Below are 25,522 nucleotides of genomic sequence, written 5' to 3' on the forward strand. Positions count from 1 at the left end.
ACGCAGTATTTCTCAGTCAAGAAAGTGGTCCTCTCTTTGCTGTAAGTTACAGGGATACAAACATACTTATTTTTTCAGAAAAAAAAGACAATGGCTGTGAATAATTTTGGCACTTCATGCAGTAAACTATGACGTATACTGAGATACTTTAGGGTTAATTTAAAAAACAAAAACAAACAGTGAACCCCCCAAGAGTCACTTTGGTGACCCCTGGTCTTACATCAACCCTCAACTGAGAAAAGCCAAAGCGTCAACCCAACGACTGCTGCTGTATGTTTATGTCACTGGCTATTTTAAAATAGGACTGGTACCAGCAGGCCAGCTCAGTGCCCAAAGAGAGCGTGTCCTGCTACGTCAGGCTCTGTTTGGGCCAACCCTGGACAGAAACAGGCTATGGGCCCCCAGATGCGTGCGTTGTAGCCTATGAAGAAGAACTGTCCTGGGGGTTTTGGATGGTCAGCGGTAATGAGACAAACTCTCAACACTCAGAGCGGAGGGGGGACGTTTCAGTTCTTGCGAAGTTTTCACTTAATGTGGAGTACAAAAAAAACAACAAAAAACAATAATAACGTGACTTTGTAGATTTTGCACTTGTCGACTACCTATCTGTGCATGCTTATCACCATTTCTACATGTAAGACCTTTCTCAGACGTACTTTTGAATACTAACTCTATTTATGTAAAGGTTGTGTGACAGCAATCATAATTTCAGTGTATATCAGATGACACACTAAATGTCTTTGTGCTTTCTTAAACACAAAAAGAGAGCTGGCTCTTGAGAAGCAAAGAGATTAAAGTTGGGGGAGCATGGTCCAAAATAGAATGATTCCTCAAAAAGGAACAAAATGCCATCATCACTGGACCTAATAATAACTTCCTTTGTTAGTTTGAAGACTCAAGAAAAGAAAAAAAAAGAGAATCTTCTGACTGATATCGTCTCTGTGTTTGAAATCAAATAGACTGTGGTGAAATTTGCACAAAACTTCTATATGTTAAGTTTGTCATCCCTGGGCAGCCCACTGAACACCCATCCTCCCCGGGTTTGACATTTCCTTGCCTGTCCTCTCCTGATTTGTCTTGCCTTCAGACTGTTCAAGTGGGGCAGCTGACAGGGGTGATATTGGTTTTCACAGCTGTGACTGTGCAGTGACGCAGCATGCCTATGTATAGAACATGATTCCCCTGATTAGAAAAATAAAATTAAAAAAAACAGGTAACTCTTGTTTCTGTAACTGAATCAGGAAAAAAATAAGGTAAATAAAAGTGTAATGTTTGTAGTTAACTTTTAATTGGATGTGGTGTTTTTTTTTTTCCTTCCAGGTAGTGAGGTAGTGACGCACATGATTATTCTAACGAGTGTCGAAAAATAAGAGTTATTTGACAGTTTAAAAACCATTTGAAATATCGTAGCATTTTCTTTTCTTCACAGAAACGCACAATTTATAAACATTTTATAAGGATCCCGTTAATTAGGTTATTTAGGACCAATATATGTACAAAGTGGGACAGGTTACATTTGAACAATAAACTTGTCAGTGCTCTTTGTTGGAGAAACAGCCGTCCTCACCCCGAAAACGACCGTGTGGGTCGATTATGTAAGCAGCTCATAGTGACCAACAATTGCGTTTCTTGTTAGGCCAAGACGAGAGAGAGAAATGATCGCGAGAAAGTGCGGTGGTGCCAAATTCTGCATAATGAAGCAGGTTGGGGTAGTGGAATGATTATACAAACACAGGACTTTCACTCAGGAGACTGGGCTCCATGTGCCATGTGAAACCCAAAGACAAATGTCATTTTGAAATTAGCCAAGTTTTACAGACCTTAGTCCATGACCCATTGACACCTGTGACGTCACGTTAAATCCTCAATTTAGTTGTTTTACGTGACTCATTTTAAGCCAATCCCAGATGCTTTACTAACCCTATGTCTTTTTGTTAAACTTGTTTCATAATGTTTACTTTGTGTTTAAAACTGCGCCCAATAAATAGGATGGTCAAATGATTAAACCACCACGCTGCGGCAGTAAAAAAAAAACGGTCATATGTGTCGTTTTAAGAGTCTTGTGGTTTGGTTTTAGTCAAAACCTTCATGAATTTCAAGACAGCAAAACAAAAATCCTTTTCATATTTTGAAACAAACTTCATTCTTCAATCCTTAAAGCAGTGGTTCCCAACCTTTTTTCCTTGGCGCCCCCCTTACTCATGTCTAAGAAAAGCTGAGCCCCCCACCCAAAACCGAAGTTGAGGTAACTCTCGAGATAGAGCCTCTCTTTCTTTTTTGATACAGAGGAGTTATCAGCACTGTTTCTCCGGCATGTTTCATTCATAAAATAGTGATGCTGTGGCGGCAGGAAAATTGAGGATACAACAAAATATATAGTTTTCATACAGACTTTTGTATACATTAGATATTCTAGTGTATTATAATTTGTTTAACATGTGCAAAACATTTTTTTTTTACCTCAACCTCAAACCAGATAAAGACTCGTGCCCCCCCTGTGATCTTTGCCGCCCCCCCTGGGGGTGCCCGGACCCCAGGTTGGGAACCACTGCCTTAAAGGAATAGTCTGATATTTTGGGAAATCATCTTATTTTAATTTTTTTTTACCAAGAGTTAGATGAGAAGATTGATAAGATCGTAAAGCCACTGCAAGCAGCCTGTTAGCTTAGCACAGGGAGACTGCTGACCTGTACAAAGTAGTTTTTTTTTGTATGGATTAAAAGAGATACATGTTAATTAGTGAGTTTTAAAAGTGTTGGTAAGTAGACCTTTTTACCTTTGGAGTAGTTGCCAAACCTACCTCCACAGCGCTGGGGAGGAAGGTCTGACTAGTCCACACAACATTCCTGGATAGGAGAAAAACGTGCTCTGGTTTATTGGCATTTCTTTAAACCAATCACAATCGTCTTGGGCGGAGCTGAGTGTGGGACGCAGCAATGGTGCCTCTGTGCAAAATAGCCTCGGGAAGGAACTTGTACATGTGCTCATACTACGTGCTCATGGGAGGCGAGCGCTGGAATTAAAATGGCTGTCGAGTCAAAAAAAAGATAAATATAATTTGATTGTCGGTTCTAGCTCCGAGTAGGTTTCCCGAAAAGGCCGGAGTTTAGAATGCCAACACAAAGAAAGCGGAAGGTGAGGGACATTCAGCCAAAAATGAGGGACATCCAGTGGAAGCTCCGGCAGCATGGGAACAATCCCGTAAATGAAACGTTGTCGATATAGACTACCTTTGGAGAGAGTCGGGCTAGCTGTTTCCCCCATTTCCAGTCTTTATGCTAAGCTAAGGTAACCAGCTTCTCGCAGTAGCTTCACATTTACCATACAAACATCAGAGTGGTACCAATGATCTTATCTCTTAGTAGAAGTAATATGCATGTATTCCTAAAAAATCTTTAAAGCGGATATAATTAATATTCTTTAATTTAGCCTATCAAATGACATTGTGAAAACAATGTGAAAGCGGAGAATCATTGCCTGAATTTGCAGCTCCCTTCGGCTTTACAGAGCTTTACAGTGAGTTTCAGCTCATCGTTTTGCTGCCCATGTAACAACTTATTACTGTTTTAGTGTACTTTCAGCACTCTCATAGCGTTGTTTTCGACAAAAAAGCTCTGAAAAATCATTGTACACGACCTGTTCACCATATAGACACGGTTAGCGACTCCAGCTGAACATAGTGGAGCATTTAGTAGCGAAAGAGCCAGATATCTCCCTCAGGAGTTAGAGACCAAAAATCTGAGCTGAAAGAGAGTGAATATTGAACGAACACTCACCAAATAAAAGATAATGTTGCTCTGTAAATGCTGGATGCGTTTTTTTCTGAAAGAAGTTGTATGATTTATGTAGGATTCTACCTGTATATTTTCCCCTCTATCTTATATAGGCCATGTAGCAATTCTACTGGGTTTTATTTTTTATTATACTTTGAACACCCTAGAAATATTCCTAGCCCACACAGGAATACACTCTACGTAAACACAGTCGTATTCTACGCTTCCACCTTGAGCCTGGAATCGCAGCCCAGAACCAGTTGTTTTCAGCTCTGACAGCCTGGTGCTGCTGTGTGATCCAGTTTCAGTCGGGGCCAGTGCTGCAAGACTCTGCGGAGCTGGCTGCACTATCAGATGTCCCCAGAAAGAAATGTGCCGTTTTATCACCTCACCCAGTGGCAGCTGTCTGCCAGGCATCCACATACCTGCAACGGGAGATACATGACCCTCTGCATGCCTCACTGTGCGGTGGTGTGCATCAGTGACTGGGATGGTCAGGAAAGCCGTCCATCACAAGACTACCGCCTCGTTGCTCTGCAGAGACAATGGAGGGGAAACCAGAAGTATCCTCTCGGGTACGTAATGGAAATATACCAGGAGTGCACTTTATTCACTCAGTTTAATTGACACATAGACAGGAGAAGACAGTTATAACCTGCAGGAGAAAATAGTATTGCAGTTGAGTTGAGTCTTTTTATCCTGAATATGTTTGCTAATCAAATTTCATGAACTTTCCATGGCTGATACGTAACTTTATTAAATTTAAGATGAATGCTACCAGGCGGAAAAAAAAAAAAAAAAAAAAGACAGCTGAAGGCGATGGATTCATCAGGCACGACACAAAATGTCTAACCTTTAGCAGTATCAATTTAGTAGCTTGTAAAACACCATAAAGAAAAATAGAAATATTCCAACTCTGATGTCATGCAAGAATACACAAAAATATAATACAGCATGTACAAAATACACAAACACTGAAGGAAACCATCATAGTGTAAAATTTGTAGGATAGTGAGAATGTAAATGTATTTATTGTGATGTTGGTATTTAATGGCGTGTTAATGAGTGGACTTTTTTTTTTTAAATATTAGGCCGAGTCTATATGCTATTCATTTATTTGTAACAAGTTTTTTTTTTTTTTCCCTTTATCAGATTAAGCTGCTTTTCCACAATATATAGACTTTATAAATATGCTATAATGTTCAACTTGCATTACTGAAGCCAACATTCAATCCACATAGTGTCAGGACATATACAACAGGGTTATTATCATTTGTAAAACAGTAAGCTCCAAGGAGATTATAATATATTAGGAGGATATCTGAGGAGAAATATTATATTCCTGTTTGCTGCTGTCAGATAGCTGTCAATCACCCACCAGTGATCTCAGTGATGTTTTTTAAAATCCGTTTCTCTGACAGTGTACTTTCCTTTTCCTGATAAAAAGGATAGAAAGTGCTGCTCTGCACGCTGACTCACCTTTCACTCTGGCCTCACTTCCTGGCTTGAATGGAAATGCTATAACCTTTTTTGTAGAGTGATATGTATTGATAAGTAAAAAGGAAATAACAAGGCAAGGAAATACTATTTGGTTATCTTCCAGTGAGCTATTAAGTAGAGGTGCTGCAAGGAAATATAAAGTCGGTTACAGGAGGCTTCACTCCTGACTAATAATAATATGTGAACCGTACTACTGTATATGGCGTTCATTTGTCGGGTGAGACTCATGAAGGGAAGTGATCCATCAAAGGCAATGAAAGCAATCAACTAATTAGACACAAATCTCAGACCATAAATCCCTGCCTGGCCATATCCAATTGGTTACAGGCGTTTTTAATGGCTTGTTTGACTGATCACTTTGGTCAGTTTGACATCTACCTAACAGAGTTTGAACATCAAAAGAAACATAGTTCACAGAGCCAATGATCTCAGTTGTCACTAGACTAGCTCAGGCTTTGAGTTCCTAGTAAAGGAGACGCTGCAGTCAGGGATTTGTCACAATGCACAGCTACAGGCAGGAAATCAGTTGGTGATGGTGTGGAGGCCATTTTCTCCACACTTCACAGGCTGGAGGTCAGCCACTCACTGCCCTCAGGGGTCATCTGGGGGGTGTGGACCACGGTGCTCTGGGGGTGGGGGGAACCACCTGGATGGACACATCTGCGTTGGCGGGCTGGGGGCTTTCTGGAATATCTGTCATGGCAGAGCCCACTGGAGACAAACAAGAACTGCATCCTTAATATGAACAGGTTCGTTGTCATTGTTGCAAGCAGACCATATTAAATTATTGTTTTTGTACTGTGAGTCTCCTGTTTTTGGTAAGTACATTATGCTTGTGTTTGAAGACATAAAATGATTAGTTTCTGAAAAATTTAAATTCTGCTATTACCAATCAAAATTGATAGAAAACAATATTTTAATAAGAATGTCTGGGTTGAAACCTGTTTAACGATCAGCCGGTTACTGACACTTTCTCAGTGTGACAGCTGCAAGGCTATTGTGGTGGCCTTCTGTTATCTGCCACTAAAAGGCAATGGCTTTGACATTATGGAAGTGAAGCTATGATGAATAGATATTATATATATTTGGCAATTTATACCTCAACAAGAGTCACATAAAGATTGTAAATGACGGTAGTGAACGTTGTTTTGCTTTATTTAGAAACTAATGACTGCAACTGTGGTTTTGAAAACTCTTTGAGGTGCATCGATACCATCTGTAGCATCTGAACTGATCCAGCTCCTTAGTACCCTTTTTTTTTATCCCCTATATCTTTTCATCTAAAATACATTTCTCTGTTGCAGATGCCAGGACTCATACTTTTAAAAATGTGTAATTTATAAATATAGTGTGGAGGCCCTTTGTAATAGAAGGTAATAAAAATGCACAATGTAATTTGTGCCAGACATGGGTACAATTAACTGCAATTGACACATTTACGGTATTTAACTGTTAAATTCCATACTATTGACAACAACATGAATTGCCATTTTAATTACTTATTACTATTATCACCGTTGGAAGGATAGGTGTTCCACTCTGTTTTAATAGCACTTGGAGTGACGGTACACATGTCAGGCTACAGTCAAGGACAGTCATGCAGTGATTCATGAGCTGCTGAGAGCTGCATCTGCCCAATGTGCTGTGACTTCCTGACCTTAAAGTATCATAGTGTGTCTGCTCTCTGGGTTACTTTGCTCTTCCCCTTTTGTTTCTTTCTCTGCCTCCGACTAATTCTGATTTCAGGCTGCGAAACATGAAATGGCAGAATAGGTATCGCTTGCTGGTCTCCTCGGGTCAAATGAGACGAGTGCAGCTGTTGCTGGATCGACTAAAAGAGCATGTATACAGTAGGGAGGGGGGTTCCCTGAATAATTTCTCTCCCTCACTCACCCTCTCTCTACCACAGCCTCAGTCCCAAACATGGGTCATTTGTCTGTCAGTGCTGGGGGGCAGTGCTTGCTTCCTTACATCCCAAACAACAACAGTTAAAAGTTCAACTTCAGCACCAATCTCTTCCCCAATCTCCTCCCTGCCTGCCTCTATCTCATCCTTCTCCCTCCATCTCATCCATTTCAGATTCTGTTAAAGAGGTCAGAAAATGGCTTCCATTCAGGACAGTCTGGGAACACACACACACACACACACACACACACACACACACACACACACACACACACACACACACACACACACACACACACACACACACACACACACACACACACACACACACACACACACACACACACACACACACACACACACACACACACACACACACACACACACACACACGCCCCCTGTTAAAATGTCAGGTCAGCAGTAGTGGTGCAGTAGCAGCAGCAGCACAGCGTGGCTGTGGCACCCCGGCGGAAGAATGTTCGTCGGCCTGCCGCGGCTGCAGTGAGCGCCTTTGTTGTGTGGAATGTGTCAGTGTGGAAGAAACCTGTGTTTATGGTGGTGTCATTGTTTGTGCGAGACAAAAACAGAGATGCTACGAAGCCCAGCTTTTAGTGTGCAGTTGGTGTAGGTGGTTGTAATCATATATACGCACGTTCATTTAATGCAGCTATATGTATATTCAATATTTTTGGATGGATGGAGCACACGATTACTTGAATGTGAAAGGGGTCATTCGTAGCAAACTATCATCACCCGACTTTGTAGCTCTTCAAGAGACTCTGGTGGGAAGCTGAGGTGTGTCCGGTGCAGTCAGCCTGTTGTAGCAGCCGGAAAGTTACGGTACTAGCTATTGAGATAATAAATATAGCCTACTAAACAATACTTATGTCTACAGTCATGCAAACAGCTCTGTGGGCCTTTACTTTGTGCTAAATGCTAACGCGTGCATGCTAACATGCTCATATGCTAATATGCTGATGTTTAGCGCGTGTTTTGTTGACCATGTTCATCGTTTTAGTTTAGCATGTTAGCATGCCAACATTTGCTAGTTGGCACAAAACACAAAGTACAGCTGACGGGAATGTCTGCAGGTATTTCGAAGATTTGATCTTCGTTGTTGATGTAAGAGGAGAAACATGGGACTGCATTCTTAGCTGCTCTGCTCTTCATGTGTGCATACAACACACACACACACACACACACACACACACACACACACACACACACACAATGCAAAGAGCTGTAGAATCAACAGCAGAACTAGGTCTGAGGAACTTTTCTTTCTTCAGCTCCCTCCCTCTTTGCTCTGTAAATCATGTGTATATAAGTATTCCCAGTCTCCATCCTCTGGTCTATCTCTCCGTCACTCAAAAACACCCTGAGCCCTCCAGACATTTTCTTTCTCTCCTTCACTTTCAATTTTCTCTCACTTTCTCCGAGTGACTCTCCCCGTCTCTTTCTCTGTCCTCATTCTTTCTCTGTGTCACTGCACTCTTCATCTCTCTGCTTTAACTTCAATGCCTCATTGGGATGAATACTATAACTCTGCAATTGTGTGTGTGAGAGACTGTACTGTACACAGTATATTGGTGTGAACAGTACTGTATGGGTTGATTTCTATGCACTGTAGCCATGCTAACATGTGTTGGCATCATGCCTGCCTATCAGCAGCTGTTGTTGGCCACATGAGAAAATTCAAAATCAATGGTATTGTGTTGTCAGCGAGCCTGAAGCCTGGCATTCACGGATACCATGTGAGTGTATGTGTGTATGTGTGTGTGTGTGTGTGCTCGCACCTCTGCTCTCTCGTTGGGCCCAGAACTGCTCGACAGTTTTGGCAATGTCACTGTTCTCTCTCAGTTCTTTCTGCCACTGGCGCAGCTCCTGCACATCTGGGCGTGCCCTGATCTATAACACACACACACACACACACACACACACACACACACACACACACACACACACACACACACACACACACACACACACACACACACACCACAGCACACGTGCAAAAGCAGCTCATGCATGAATTCACATCAGCAAATATCATCAATAGCTTAATTAAGCTGCAAGCTAATCAGTGCTAGTTAGCTGTCAGTCTTGTCCACTTAGAGTGTCCAATATGTTATTTAGTTAATAAATCATTCTGTTATACTGTCTGGTGGTTAAACAGTAAAAGTGGCTCATTTACTGTGTTTGGGGGCACCACAACCTCTTCATACTCTGCTATTGCCAGGTTATCTGTCACGGTCTGTCCAGCTGACAACGCTTATGCTCTCACCTTCTGTATAGAATACATTTGTGCTCATATTACGTGGTAAATTGTCAATATCTTTACTGTGTGTTCTAAAAACAACAGGGTGAAACAACTTAACAAACATGCCATTACATGCTCCGTTGTCTCTGCACCTGCCTGCATGAGAATCTCAGGCTTATACAGAATCAGTAACATCTTTGAAAAGAAGATGTTACTGTTTTTTTTTTCCTTCATATGTTTAATCAGTTTTATTGTTGTTTACTTTACTCTTTTTAATCTTATTATATACACAGGAAGAACCCATTAAACTTTGGATCGGATCAGAATCACGGGGAAGATACACAAATTGTTTTTCACTTTTGTTAACGTTGCGGGATTGCGAGCATATGTGCTGTATTCATGTGGTGTCGCAGCGCTGCCTGGAAGACGACGTTGGGGGCTTAAAACACCTTCTAGTTCTCCTTATATATTTTTATTATATAATTGAAGTGCTGAAATGTTGATATATGGATTGTCCCATGTTTTCAAAGGTGCTGTAAAAATAAGCTTTATTATTATTGTTATAGTTAACATAAGCAAAGTTATGAATTTCATCTTTAACTTTGATGCAACACATTTGCATAACATAGTGAAGAACATATATTAAGGCATGTGTGTGCTGTGTGTGTCTCTCAGTGTGTTATTTAAACGTTTATGTTAATGATATAGCACACTGCTGTATTGAGCTATATTGTGGAAACGATGTCTGAAACGACTCTGCAGAGAAAAAATTTTACTGTTGAAAGTAATGAAGTGTTAAGACGTATAGCTGAGTATGTTTGTGCATCTGTGTCCACATACTGTAGATGGGTAAATGGGTCAGATTCTGCTGCAGATTCATGTTAATAAGCTGTCTCGGATTATACTCTCTGTCTCTGTAGCCAGCATGAGTTATGATTTTGTTCTCGGAGGAAACCCCTTTCAGTTGTTGTGTTTGTGTCCGTGTGCTGCTGGCTTTCCTAAGAGATTATTAAACAGACTTGCTGTTTTAGATGAATAGAAAATGTCCCTGAAGAGCTAACGCTCCCTTCCTTTCTTTATCTCCTCCTCATCTCCCACTAACTTGGCCTCCTTCTCCTTCCTTTTACTCCTCCCTTGTCTTCCCTCTCTTCTCCTTCAATAGCCAGTTGTGCCTCTCCCTCTCCTCACACTTAACTTTAGACAAAAAGTAATCTCTCATACCAACCCCTTATTCTCCCCTCATTCTCCAGCACATCGAGGTTTCATCTCTCCTCTCTACTCTGTATTCTCTCCCACCTCTCCCCAATCTTGTTTTCCTCTTACTCCTCCCTCTCCGTTTGACTGCTTGAATGGCGACAATAGTGTTGCTATTAGCAGTGGGTATGAAAGTGGGCCTGTTATATAAGCCTGGCGATGGGTTGAGGAATGGGTAAGACTAGCGGGCTCCAATAGTTAATTCACCGGGTGTCAAAGTGTTGCAACAGCCTCTCTGCTGATGGGAGCAAACCATAGAAATGGAAATAAGGGGTGAGAGGCAGGAGGGGTGGGGGGTTGGAGTCTGTCGTGTATGCTCACCATCGCTCGTGTTGTGTGTCTATTTGTGTCTGTGTGGCCATTTCTACTCTGTCACTTTCCATTGGTGTCCTGCAGAAACCTTTTACCTCCAGTTCTTTTTCTTCTTTTGCTGTCAGCTACTGCTAACAACGGAAATATTACACCGATGTGGGACCCCTTAGAGAATGCCTTGCAATGTGTCACACACAAAGACAAAATCAAAGTCTCAGTTCTTGGAAAGCTGACTCTTTGAAACCAGGAGACAAAGTACTGAAATTGTGTGTGTGTGTGTGTGTGTGTGTGTGTGTGTGTGTGTTTGGAAGCCTGTCTGTGTGCATCATTACAGCTGATTAGCAGGGGTGAGGTATTGTTTTGACTGGAGTGCATCAAGGACTCCGTGTTGTTGTGTGTGTGTGTGTGTGTGTGTGTGTGTGTGTGTGTGTGTGTGTGTATACTTTTCCTGGTTTGTATCATTAATGAGCTTTTGATAATATAGTATCGCGTTGCTGTGATCGCATTGAAGATTGGGATTAAAGGGACCACAGGGTCAGAGTTACATTGCAAGGCTGCATACATTCACAAACATTATTTGACATGCAAAAGCACAACCGCAAGAAAACACACACATATATAGAAAATAACACATAAGCACAAACACTAAAGAGGGACTTCATCCTCTTCCATCTCTCAAAGACAGCAGCACAAGCAGAACCCCCCCACACTCACCACGTACCCACTAAAATGCATGCCCCACACAAACTGTGCACACTATGCCTTCTTGCACACACACACACACACACACACACACACACACACACACACACACACACACACACACACACACACACACACACACACACACACACACACACACACACACACACACACACACACACACACACACACACACACACACACACACACACACACACACACACACACACACACACTTCAATCCTGCTGCACAGCCTTTCAAGCTGCCTGTGAGACCAAGCTCCTCTCCTCAGTCTCACACTCTGCAGCAGCACAATGGCTTCTGTTTGGAGGAACAGTCTGCAGTCACATCATCAGCCGCACTGACAGGCTGCTCACCCAACTTCACACCCAACCCATCAGTCATCTTTTTGTTGGCCTTCCATCGAGGCTTAGCCAGCTGGGCAACCTGTGATCTGACTCATGCCTTTGTACACTCAGACCCTGTAAGTGGTTGCATTGTAAGAACACTTAGACCTAAATACTCTCTATATTACAGATTATAGTGGATATTACAGATATAATGACTGCTGACCAGATTAGGCCTTTCATGCTATGACCAGTCTTCTGGTTCTATTCTATTCGGGGACAGTGTGCCCTTACAGCCCTTTTCCAGGAAGGGGGAAGTGAGGACGAAGCAGAGCCACGGGCTCTGGACGTCCTGAGTGGCTGTGACATATTTTCTGCATGAGTGTCACTGCACGTGACCCTGTGACTGACTTAACACTGGAGCTCAATTTAAACCATTCATCTATCACTGACCACAAATCATTCAGCTGGAATCACAGACCTAGTTCTGCTGTTGATGTGTGTGTGTGTGTGTGTGTGTGTGTGTGTGTGTGTGTGTGTGTGTGTGTGTGTATGTGTGCGTGTGTGTGTGTTTTCTGTAGCATTCTGTAGCAAATAGCAATAAACCCACTATTAATTACATTATCTTAATGCAGTGTAACTACTCCAGCATGTAAATAATGCACCTCAAATACAAACGTGAGCAAGGGCGTTCAGCAATTGCTATCGAATCAACAGCCACGTGCAATTTATCTAGCAGGTGAAGAATACGAACAATGAAAATCACCAGTTAATTTAAATTTACAAGACCAGACTTTAATGAACTGACAACATAAGTTATACAACTTACAGTTCTCAAAGACGTACACACACGATCTCAACTGGCTTATCATCCGGTCAGCATCTCTTTTTTTCCTTTCTCCCTTTTTCTGCCGAGTAAAGTATCCGCGCTATTCTCCGACATGCACTCTAACAATGCAGCCCTATTTCTGATACCGTGGGGGGCAGAAATGTTGCCGTGTGGGCCACCACGGTCAAATCAACATAGAGGAAACACTGGTGTGTGTATATGTGAGAAAGAGTCTTTCAAACAGCTCTATTAGTTTACAGCATGTTGAATACACTCAGAATTCACAGTGTCCTACTTTTAGACAATAACCGGGCCTGCTAGCCCAAGAAGACTTTCCTCAGACATGTCGGGACTCTAACAATATTTTTATTCAAAATTACTAACCAAAGGATAAAAACTATGATTTATTATTTTTATTATATTATTTTTTGTGCATTGTTACCCTCAGAAACAAAGCATCCACTATAGGTGAAAAAATCTACATCAGGATTTCTGCAAGTTTAATCAGAAACAAGACGTTATACAATTCAAATACCAATCCGAATTATAATGTACTTATGCGTAGTTTTGTCACAGAAATGACCATGCAAAATTACTTTTCTGTGGAGAGTTACAGTAGATGAGATGATCGATACCACTCTTGTGTCTGTTCGGTAAAGCGAATTGTCATTTTTACACTTTACAATTCTACAGAGCCAGGCTACAGTAGCTGTTTCCCTCTGTTTTCAGTGTTGTAGGAAAAGATGCGACCGATTCTACAGAGTCTTTTTGACTTCACCGGTCACTTCTCACGTTTTCCCCTTTAATTTTGTGTTCGTTGAAAGGCAGACCAGGAAATGAATACTCAGGATTCGTTCAGTTAAACTATAACAATCTTTTGTAAAATGATATTGCAAACAGACATTTCATATGCATATGGATCAGCCGCTCCATCAAGACTTATGCTAAGTTTAGGTAACCACCCGTTAGTTGTAGCTTTGTATTTACTAGACAAATATGAGAGTGGTATTGATCCTTCATCTAACTCTCTGCCAGAAGATAAATAAGTGTATTTCCCAAAATGTTAAACTAATTCCTTTACGTTTTTATAAACAAATAAATAAACCATAGAATCAAATCTGATAACAGATCATAAGCTTTAACAAGAAAAACAATCCCAAACATCTTGTCTCACCTGAGTTAGACTTTAGACAGAATGTACTATGCTGGGTGAGGTTAGACAGGGCTATGCTGCACAGGACAGTGCGCTGCGGTGGTCAGAAAAAGGCCAACCACAGTGCGTGCCTATTTATTACAAAGCAGCCACATTACTCAACTCAGCTGACCAGGCCTGAGAGAGCCTTAGTTATTAGTAGCGTGTGTGTGTGTGTGTGTGTGTGTGTGCGCATGTACATACGTGTGCATTACATAGATGAATGGATTAGTGTTAGGCTAAGGCACACAGTGTAAAGAAGATTATGTAATATGTTTAGACCCAGCAGCTCTTCATAGTTGTATGTGAGAGAAACAAGAGCACTCAATCGCATTGTCTGGGTCATAGATGTGAGTTTGTGTGTGTGTGTGTTTCCTTCTTCATTCCTCAATATGTTTGATGAAAAAGGTTAACAACAGACGGAAAAAATTCCAAGCTACAAAAATACTCACCCTCAGTCTGTCTTTCCACACACACACACACACACACACACACACACACACACACACACACACACACACACACACACACACACACACACACACACACACACACACACACACACACACACACACACACACACACACACACACACAAGTCAGCGCTGCAGTGTGTGTTAGGCAGGTTATATAACAGCAGAGAGTGTAAGAGTGAGGGGGAAGAGAGGGTGTGTTGAGGGAGTATATTGATGAAAGTAACTGAGTCAAATGATTTTTTTTTAATTTTCTATAGCAAAATCCCATAATCCTATTAAACCCTCATCTCAAGCACTTAAAAATAAGAACAGATGATGGTGAAATGTAGCCTGATATTGATCATATTAAATCTGTGAACCCTGATTCCTTGATGGGAGAGTTTTCAGCCTTTACTTTAATGGGACAGCTGAAGACGTGAAAGGGGGGAGAGAGGAGAGAGAGAGAGAGAGAGAGAGAGAGAGAGGGGGAATGACATGCAGCAAAGTGCCGCAGGTCGGAGTCGAACCGGGGCCGCTGCGTCGAGGAGTAAACCTCTATATATAGGCGCCCGCTCTACCAACTGAGTTAACCGGGCACCCAAGAATACATTCTTAAATGGGAGATAATATATGATAATATTGAATTATCATGTGCTATTTGAGTATACACACATTTTCGCGTACACAGACACAAATGGTGACAAAGAAACTAATAAAGTTTTCACAGATGACTTGTGCTGATGTCCTTGTCTCTGCTCTGCTGCCCACTGAGCTGTTAACTGCGTTTTTTCTCGAGCCAAGGTAACAGCAGATGTGACACCAGACAATGCCTGTCAGGACTTAGTGCCTACCCAAAATATCTCCACCCTGTGTACCTTGAATAAGTCATGATCTTAAGACGCAAACCCTCAACTTCAAACCTTCTAATTGTGTTGTGTTCACAGCCTCCCTGTGCTTCTCTGAGGCTCCATCTCTCTACCTATTCTTAGCTGCTACAAAGCTGCATTTCCCTCCACCATGCCCCTTTCCTAATCCAAAGCCACTCTGCAACATCATCTTGCCTCTCTCCTCCCTTTTTTCATCCATCCATCCATCTGAAAATGTTCCTAACATAGCTTGAGCTTCATCCTTCCATATATATCCTCTGACTCTCTCACTACTGTCTCTTTCTGGCAATGTCTCTTCCTCTAAATCCCTTGGGGTTGCTGGGCTGCAGTGCTATCAGCAGCCCTACTGAACCTCTCTTAGTTCAGGGTAAACAAAGTGAGGGAGTGACAAGCAGCCAGCTCACTGCTGCCACCTCATGTGAGCAGAGCAGAGTCCAGTAAGACTTTTTGTTGTTGCAGAAATAGAAGAGGACGTGTTGCCCCCTGCTGGTGCACAAGTAGCCCAAACATGGATGTATGCAGACACACATTCAATACATCTTTTCTTGCACACACCCATAAATTCAACAACATACAAAAATGTTCAGATCATTCAAACATAATCTAATTCTACATGACAGCACAGCTGGCATATTTCCCGCTCAATGGTTTGTGCAGCAACACTGAAGCTGAATCCTCCCACAAGCACGGATAAGAGGAGGATGAGAAACGAAAAAGTAAGCGCTTCTGTCGAAAAAACAAAAACATGACCCTTGCTTACATCCCTACAGCATACAAGACTGGGTTTATTTGTGTGCGAGTGTGGAGAAATTGCTGCTGTTTGCCTCTGGTAGTGTCTATTTATATCAAAGCACACAGTACTTCAGACCACAACGCCCACACAGGAAGGAATTAAGTCCTGGCATCACTGATGACATAATCAAGCTGCTGAATGGAACTGCAGTCCCTGTGGAAGAGGGGCTTTTCAGCGGGATGGGATTATACAACAAGATCTCACTGTGGGCCAATGCACACGCAGGAGGGCGCCTACAGTATTGTTTGTTCGGATAACAGACCCACACAGACAGGCAGGCTCACTGTGGTGTGTGGGGTAATCGCAGGGTTCCTTCAAGCCTTCTACTTCAATATGCCAATTTTTTCCACTCTGTAACTTCTTAAATCAATCTGAAAAGTCTGGGAGGTGGTAATTAGTGTTGGCCAGCTTGACAAGCCCATCCAGGCATAGCTAAAGTTATGTGTAAATATGTTAAGTGATAGGTTTTTCTTCCAGGCTTTTAATTTGAAATGTACCTGATTTTCTTAGACTTTATATGTTTCATTTTATTTTACATATTTTAAGACTTTTAGGACCTCTGCTGAGCCAATGTAGTACATTTTCTTCCACCTTTGTCTGTCTGCAATCCTAGACCCAGTCCTTTAATATACTTTTGGACAGAACGCCTGCAAACACCATTTTTCTTCGAGTCATTTCCAGCGTTCCAGTGTACCTTGTATCCCCTCCAGAAAGCCTGGATGAGCAGAGCAGCCTGATCCTTGCTCAGCAGTAGAAACAGAGGGATGGGAGGCCTGGGACTGAAGACAGAGAGAGAAAGAAAGAGAGAATATATATGTCAAGAGACAAAACAGGAGGGTGTATAAAAAGATGCAGCTTGTATCTGTGAATGAGCATGTTTGTGTGTTAAATATTAGTATTTGCTTGAAATTAATGTTTGTTTAATACTTTAGATACAGCAATATGGTGACCATGGATCTCCAAAAGGCCAAAGACAAATGTGTCTCATTTCTTGACAAACAATGAATTTGCACGTAACAGCTAGACAGGTAACAGGTCCGGGAGACACTCACTGCATGCTGAGCCAATGTTGGACAAAAGGGATGTCATGAAAGTTCACTGGAACCTGTTCTCGCCTGCGGGGGTTATGGCTAAGGAAAGGAGAGAGAGAGAGAGAGAGAGGATGGAAAAAAAACATGACACACAAACCCAATTGTTTTGCATGCAGCACTTAAAATATAACATTTGAGGGAATTGATGGGGTGAGATGAGTAATATACAGTGGAGAGAGAGTACTGTATGTGTGTGTGTGTGTGTGTGTTCTTACTTGTAGAGCCACTCAGTCAGGAAGTCGCATGGGTTAAATGCAGTTTTTTTCTTCTGCAAGACAAAAGATCAATGCCATGCATCACGCAGAAGTAGTATTCAGCCCTACTTATACTTATTACATTAGTAAAAGTAACAATATAACAATGTATAAATACTCCATTACATGTAAAAGTCCAGCATTCAAAATCTTACTTGAGTAAAAGCACAGACTTTTTTTTTTAAGATTATTTTTTGGGTTTTTCCACCTTTAATGGACGAGGTGAGAAAGGGGAGAGAGAGGGGGAAGACATGCAGGAAATTGTCACAGGTCAGAGTCAAACCCTGGACCTCTGTGTCAAGGCATAAACCTCTAAATATACGTGCGCCTGCTCTACCCACTGACCAACCCGGCCACAAGCACAGACATGTTATCCGCAAAATGTACTCAAATGTCCTCATTTTGGCTCCTGTCAATTTTATATTTTTGTGGATTATATTATTGGATTAATGTTACTGATGCAGTGATGTGTAAGCATTTTACAGAGAGTCAGAGTCGACCGTTCTCTGGGATATGTTTTCATATATGGGATATGGGATATGTTTTCATGCTAAACAAATGTGTCTCTAGCTTGAAACAAGATAGCACAAACCGCTGATTAGCTTATAAAGCTAGTCGTCGGGGCACGGGGAAAGTAAAAAGAAATGAAAACATGTCCCAGAGAACGATCGACTCGGTACACGTGTGTTATTAACCCCTAGGTTCATTTTGCGCCGGAATTGTCCTTTAATATATTATTGCAATGTATTGCATTGTATGATTTGTGTTTAGAATAATTAGGGAATTAACTAATAACTGCTATGTGAAATAAATGTGATGAAGTAAAAATGTCATCTAAGTTGTAGTGGATAGTTTAAAGAATAAAAGTAGAAGAAAACGGAAACACTGAAGTACAAGTACCTATAACATTTTTACATAATCACAGTACTTGAGTAAATTAAGTTATCCCATTTATCTAAACGGACAATGCAACCAAACATCTGTGTTCATTTTAACAACATTGGCTGCCTGTAGTTTCTTTATTAGTTAGATGTTTATTAGAAGAAATTCAGACCTCGAAACAGCCATGTTTCTGGGCTTCTGTCAGCAAAGCCTCCAGTCCAGGCAACAACACTGGAAACACTCTACTCTCCAAAAAACGTTTGACAGGACCTGACAGACCACAAACAAACAAACAATAATAAATATATACAAACAATATAAATAAGCACCAAGGCCTGCTAAGCAAGATTTGGCGTTAATGAGGTAACTTCAGGTTCAACCCAGGGTTTTCTGTACCACGACGGTGGATCACTTGTTACCGGGTTCAATCGCCGTGGTAAATTATGCTGAACACCTAACCTGGTCGGGAGCAGGTTATGTTGGAGATTAGAGATCAACCGGTGTTAAAGCACCGCCTACCGACCAATCGATTCTCGATTGATAAGCGCATCACCGTTAGAAGATCCGGAGCTCGGTGCGCGGAGAGATAGGTCTGCGCTCATAAAAATTAAAACATTTAGAGACCCACAACCCCCGTTAACATTCCCCGATGGGTATTTTTTATTTAAGATATAGATTTTCAGCGGAGGGAATTACATATAGGCTATTTGTCGGCTTCTCGAGTCGTGTGTTGCCAATGCGCACATCGGTTTGAATTATGTTTTTATATTTTTATTTGCTCTCACGATCGCTTACCACTGCCGGGGTTGCAACTGAAATAAAAGGCTAAAGCAACAAGAGTTCATGGAAAGCACAAGTGTAATTATGGTCAGGTCTTGTGCTTGACTGATGGGAAGTGATATTGATAAATCGTTGTGATATACGCATTTACAGCGTTGGCTATTTTTTCGCCAGCTTTCCTTCCTGTTTTAGGAAGCAGCGACTGTATTGCGTTTTGCCTGTGAAACCGTGTCTGTGTTCTTCATATTTATGTAGAATTATGGTTTGCTCTTCTCATTTAAAATGTGCGGCTCTGGTAGAGGTTTGCGATTGGTCATGCTGTGCAAACACCGCCTCTTTTATGTGAACGCGCGCGCCGCTGGATTGGTTGAACTACACTGGGTGGTGATGGCGCAGTGGATACGACACAATGCTTTTGCTGTGGGAGAGCTGGGTTCGATTCCCACTACGATACATCAACCAATGTGGCCCTGAGACACTAACCCCTAGTTGCTCCAGAGGAGTCTCTGACATACATAGCAATTGTAAGTCGCTTTGGATAAAAGCGTCAGCTAAATAATACTAGGTAATGTAACTAGTTTTTAACTACAGTCGTGACACAGTTTATGCCGCGGTTGATAAGTTAGGTGAAGCCGGGTAACTGAAATCTATCCAGGGCATATTGATCTTCATTCGTAGTACAGACAGGATGACATGTTTTTGCCCCATGCAGGTCAAAGCCCATTCATCTTACCTCCATGTAGTTGTGGAGGTGATCTAGTTGCAGCTGTTGACGGGCACTTCTGGCCTGGAGGACGAGGTTTTCCTAACCCAGGAGGGTGCCAAAGAGGGTCAAAGTCTCTGAGAGGATCATCGTCCACAAACACCTAATGAAACCAATGATGATCAGATTCCAGAGGTTCCCGCAGTAACCGGATCCAAACTAATAAGGGACAGGGATGAATAAGCTGAATGATAAACTGACCTCGGCTGTGGTGAGTCCGATTAAGACTGTGGAGTGTGTACTGGCGCTGTACTGGGAGAGCTGTGTGCTCACTGAGCTGCTGTCTGTCCACACAACACTGGGAGGACTGGGCTGCTCAGCTTCATACTCTCCAAATAAACACAAACAAAACAGCATTATTTTACGCCGTTTCCACAAAAGCTTACGCAAATAACATTATCATCATCTTACCTTCACACACTTGTTGCCAAAGTGATTTTTTGGCTCCGATTATCTTCGCCATTATTCCGCCTGTTCGCTCCAGTAGTTGCCAGGGACTCGCTAGGTTGCCAAGGAAGTATTGCTAATGACTTCCGGTGTACTAAAAATGCATCAAGTAGGCTAACATTGGGAGATAATACCATATATAACATATATAAATAATACAATAAGGTCCAGCTGCGGTCTGTAGCCGCTCACGACACGCAGCTTGTTTTCTTCTCAGATAATAAGGGACAATTTAGCTAACACAACAGGAAGAATTTAGAACTAGCACTTAGCTAGCTAGCTAAGGTGTTCAAAAAAGTAGAGGAAAAACCAAAACAATGACTCAACAGATTTTCTAAACAGTTTCTGGAATACAACACGATGGCTCGCCGAAAATATTTTTAAATAACATTACAAAGAGTCCGACTTTACTATACGTACGTGATACCGACACTTCTGATAATTATAGTGTAACACATTAGGATAACGTTGCTAGTGGCATAAAATAGGCGCTACGAGTTTAATTCCGTGGTTCCGGTATTCGCCGCTAGAGGGCAGCAGATGACGTGCTATAAATACTCTTAATCGACCCATTTGTAGTCTATGCCTATAAGAAGCCCCTATATAACTTAATAACCATGTTAATAACATCTTAAATTGATATGGACTAACTAAGGAAATGTCGTGTGATTTTTTTTTAATTCGGGCCTTTTAACTCTTTTTGGCCATTATAGCACTACACCAAAACAATTTGAATCTAGGTATGGTAAGAAGTAAAAATAGAAAAAAAGAAAAAATTTGAATTGTTATTTAAAAAAAGAAAGCATTTTTAATCTACAATAAAGAGCATAATAATCTCTAGCTATGGTCATATTATTTAAAGTCAGTGAAGTTCTTCAAAATTAAAGTCTTTATTGGAATATATTCCAAAGCAGTTAAGTCATCTCATGACTGAACAAAAATAGCCATTTATCTTAAAAAAAAAAAAAAAAAAAAAAAAAAAGTCCCAAGATAGTTCCAAAATGCACTGAACAGCTTATGACAAAATATACATTGCAGTAACTCATAATTTGCGGTCACTAATTGACTTGTTAATAAATAAGATTGTGAACAAAACATTCTTTATACATAACATTTTAGACTTCCCCATATTTGCAACCAAAATTAATGACTACACAAACCCACCATTTTTGAAAAACAAACTATGAAGACCTTGTGCCACAAACATTTCTCTAACAAGTCATTGCAGTGCATCCTCTGACATCAACAACCCCCAAAACAAAGACAAAAAAGCAAAACACAATGAGTAGCAGTAGAAATAATGGTTGTAATACATTAAAAAGTATGATAATGACAGGATGATGTCTTTTTTTTTTTTTTTATATAAAGGAACACTGATAAAAGCAGATATTATAAAATGACCAACTATCAACAATGAAATATACAGATTACATTCCTTCCAGGTTTCAGAATAGAGGGAGCCCATGTGAGGAGGACGTTTAGAACTGAGCTAGAGGGAGACAGACAGAGGCCCCTCTTTGTAAAACAGAAAAGAAAAACAAATCACTCATCAATAGGTGTAGTTTTATTATTTATCGTCCTACACTAAGATGTTGAAAGCTAAATAATTATTATTTAGCTTTCAACGTCAGTCATTAGTAATATGAGATCCAGGCACAGGACCCAAACCTTCAGAGAGGACACTCAAATCCATGATGCATGTAAAAAGTTAATGGTTTGGGAAGAGTTACATGCTAGAATTAATTCTGAAGTCCATCCATAACCATACACATATTTCATCTAATGTACAAAGTTAGGAGCCTGACATGGAGCTCAGGTCAGCGGTTATATAGTGTTGCTGTGAAGTTAAAGGATCATTTGCATCAAGCCTCCACTTGAGGAAACATTCAGCCTGTCCGTAGGCAGCATGTTCAGTTCCAAAAGAAAAACGTTATGGCTATGTGGATGCATGATGCTGAGCCTTGAATGTAGTGAACCTTACATGTCCAGTGATATACACCCACTGTGAGTGTTGTATTGTCCAGTCCTGCACTCTGGCCAAACAGCTCAGTAAAAGTCATTGCAGAGACTTGACAGCAACAAATGGGAGTGACATACCTGGACAGTGTCACAGGCAAAAGGTGCAGTGGCGTTGACCCTGGAAAAAAAGTAGACTAAGAGGAAATCAAAGTTAATTACAGATCATTAAGAACAGAAACTAAAAGAAGACTGAGGCGGTGTGAGGAAATGGTATGACTGTAATCCCCCATTTCAAGCGGCCACCGCCCTGCAGGAGTGGAAGTTGCTCCCACGGGCTGATTCAGTGCAAGAGTCCTTGTGACAAAAAGGGGAATGGGAGTTTTAGCTTCTTCTGTGATTCCATTTTTCTTCTGTGATCATTTCCAGTCCCCATAAGGACTTTCCTTTCAATATGCAAAACATGTTCATGATTCAGCCTGGGCACATTTCCTTTAACAATTCACAACTTCAGTGTCTTCACGTATTTTGTACAAAAATGTCCACAGAGTACTGTCGAGTTCTCTCAGTTTTAAAGAAGTTGGCTAGAACTATGTACAGATAGGGCGATATGTCATATATGAGCGTGTATGGTAGGGCTTGGTTCACTGAGGCCGAGGTTCTCCGTGGACTCTGAAGCGGTACATGCAGGTGTAATCTGGATGACCCCAGTTAGACAGCACCCGCACCTCGATGATCTGGAAGGCCCTGTCATTCTTTTCCTGAATGAGAAGAGGGGGGGATATTAAGAACATGCTGGCAGATAATTAACAGAATTTTATTTGTAATAGGTTAGGAGTAGAGTTGTTCCGATACAAGTACCAGATGTACCTCCAATACTGCCTAAAATGCTGGTATCTTATTTTAAATACTAATATAATAACTAAGTATGTTGTACTCTAAGAACATAAAATGAGAAAAATAGTTCGATTTAGAGTTCTTACGCCATGAAACTAAAAATACAAAATAAAGTAAATGTAACCCACACAAAATACTTATTTATGACATTATGGCATTTTTAGAATATTAAAATTTAAGACTTAATACTTTTAAGATCCTGTGAGTACGCGAGTCTATGCACGATCCGATATCCTGTAATTTAGCCCTCAAAAAAATATACTTTTAAGTAGTTTATGTTCTTTTTCAGTTATGACCGAATGTCGAACTAGACAATAAAAGAAAGTTCTATGGCATTCATTCTTTGTATGTGTTTGTTCATGTTTTACAAAGGGTTTAACCTGAGCCAGGCCATACAACAATCATATTACATCCATACAGGGTTAGTAGTATACAGCGGTTAAAAACTAGATAGATAAGACAGACAGAGAGAGAGAGAGAGAGAGAGAGAGAGAGAGAGAGAGAGAGAGAGAGAGAGAGAGAGAGAGAGAGAGAGAGAGAATGGTTCACAAAACCCACGGTTCGGTTTGTATCACGGTTTTCGGTTCTGTACGGTTCTTGTTATTTTTTCTTTTAATCTCTAACATTCCAGAAATAAACTTCAGCATACGGTATATAGCTCAATTATCCACAATGTAGGATACAGTATTAAATAACTATATAGTTATATCATGTAGCCTAATCATGCACAAACTGAATTTGACTTGACTTTAAGCACATTATTAAGACCATCTCTGAGGAAAGCTAACTGAGATTTTGATACAGCAAGAGGGAAGACATTGTCGTGATTTCAACAAGCTTTTCATTTATTTGGCAAAAAAAAAAGGAGAGTGTGTATTGCCATCTACAGGAACTTATGTGCCTTTTTTGCACATGAAGATTGAAATATTACAGAATATCAATTGACAACTGCCAACTTCAGTGTAGCTCTTACAAAAATGTATCCTTTAAAAGAAAAATAGGAACTCTTAAAGCTCCGTCTCTTGAATAAGTCAGAATACGTTAAACATAAAAACAGTTTACATTGTTAGTTAATTTCCTATCCTGGGCTGGGACACACATACGGTTTGATAAAGTACTTATTGGACTTATCATTGTACTTACAATAACGACCGTAGCTGTCAGGCCCTCCTGTATACGTCTCCTCTCCGTTTTTTTCTGCATCCACCGTGTGTGTTTGTGTGTGTGTTTGTGCGTGCATCAGTCGCGGGGAGAACTGAGCCGCCCCGCCCGCTGCAGAGACCCGACAGGATCTAAACCGCAGCCACTACAGCGTGTGAAAACACGTTACAGCGTACATTGATGTTAAAATGTATACAGGTTGGCATGGCGGCCTGAAATGTTTTTGCACGGTCTTTCGCCGTACGTTTTGTTGGTAACTTGTTCACACCTCTTCTTTCGCGCGAAAGGGAAACACACTGAGGTCACATACGGGGCACCTGACGGGCACGAGGCCACACTGCGCATGCGTCGAACCAAGCGGCACACACACACGTTCCGAACCGAGACAAGCGGAGATATATATATATATAGTTCAGGTATCAAAATTTGTATCGGGAAGGACAAAAATCGTATCTCTAGTTAAGAGGTGCGTCTTAAGTTACCATAACAGCAAAGGTTTGCAGGGACTCCCCATCTTCCTCATATATGTAGTGCCCCAGCAGCTTCCCTTCTTCCTGGTACTCGTCATCTAGGCCCTGTATGCAAACAAACATCAGTGAAAATAGGCATTCGTCACTGTGTCCAGGTGTAAGGCTTTATGTTAATAGGTTTCTTACAAAAACAGTGAAGTTGCGTGGGGCGCTGGTGATGTTTCCGGTCGGGGACAGGGCCTTGGGGATATGCTCCATGCAGAAGGATGTGGGCAGGATCCTCAGGGACAACCGGATCACCAGATAACCCTGAGAGCCTTTAAACGCCCAGCAGTTACCGGGGTACACATCGGGCTGAGGAGGGGAAGTGAGAGGAGAAATGCCAAAATTAGTTTCATAATAGGTAAAATGAGGCTTCAGCAGTGTGAGTTAGTCAAATCAAGTAAAGGTCTTCAAAAACCAAAATTTCCTCTTTGTATTTCCCTGCTGAAAAGAGGAGCGATTACAGAAATCAGAAAAGGTCGTTTCAAAGTTCATATGACTATTGTTTTAAGACAGATTTTAAAAATTGTTAACCTGTGCTTTAACTAACCAACTAACATCATGAATATC

The 25,522-nt window shown here is 41.2% G+C and overlaps 2 protein-coding genes across 8 annotated transcripts in view; both read right to left on the reverse strand.

Annotated features, from left to right (window-relative positions):
- Positions 1-5,168: 5,168 nt before the first annotated feature.
- iqck (IQ motif containing K) lies at positions 5,169-20,965 on the reverse strand. Of its 2 annotated transcripts, XM_028600684.1 has the most exons (10): positions 20,847-20,965; positions 20,391-20,480; positions 20,181-20,308; positions 19,950-20,082; positions 18,609-18,706; positions 17,516-17,568; positions 17,262-17,339; positions 16,904-16,988; positions 8,975-9,086; positions 5,169-5,984 (listed from the first exon to the last, which is right to left on the reverse strand). In XM_028600684.1, exons 2-10 carry the CDS (start codon positions 20,440-20,442, stop codon positions 5,872-5,874), a joined length of 852 nt encoding a protein of 283 aa, XP_028456485.1. In that variant the 5' UTR covers positions 20,443-20,480; positions 20,847-20,965; the 3' UTR covers positions 5,169-5,871. The 2 variants fall into 2 exon arrangements, with proteins under 2 accessions (XP_028456485.1, XP_028456484.1); XM_028600683.1 differs by having other exon boundaries at positions 20,391-20,965.
- A 421-nt stretch (positions 20,966-21,386) lies between these two features.
- sun1b (Sad1 and UNC84 domain containing 1b) overlaps positions 21,387-25,522 on the reverse strand; it is a 34,940-nt gene continuing 30,804 nt past the window's right edge. For all 6 annotated transcript variants that reach the window (XM_028599179.1, XM_028599177.1, XM_028599176.1 and 3 more), the window contains 3 exons: positions 25,097-25,264; positions 24,923-25,015; positions 21,387-23,143 (listed from right to left, as the gene is read on the reverse strand). In XM_028599179.1, coding sequence (XP_028454980.1) covers positions 23,027-23,143; positions 24,923-25,015; positions 25,097-25,264 — 378 coding nt within the window. In that variant the 3' untranslated portion in view covers positions 21,387-23,026. The remainder of the gene's footprint in view (positions 23,144-24,922; positions 25,016-25,096; positions 25,265-25,522) is intronic.

The sequence above is a fragment of the Perca flavescens genome, chromosome 15, assembly GCF_004354835.1.
Source record: "Perca flavescens isolate YP-PL-M2 chromosome 15, PFLA_1.0, whole genome shotgun sequence".
Lineage (NCBI taxonomy): Eukaryota > Metazoa > Chordata > Actinopteri > Perciformes > Percidae > Perca > Perca flavescens.

Excerpts from the sequence above, each read along its gene's own strand:
- iqck (XM_028600684.1), bottom strand. The coding sequence starts at position 20,442 with ATGGCGAAGATAATCGGAGCCAAAAAATCACTTTGGCAACAAGTGTGT. Across the intron at positions 20,083-20,180 it reads TCGGACTCACCACAGCCGAG|GTGTTTGTGGACGATGATCC; the intron begins GTCAGTTTATCA and ends TGGTTTCATTAG. Across the intron at positions 9,087-16,903 it reads CTTTCTGGAGGGGATACAAG|ATCAGGGCACGCCCAGATGT; the intron begins GTACACTGGAAC and ends TGTGTGTTATAG.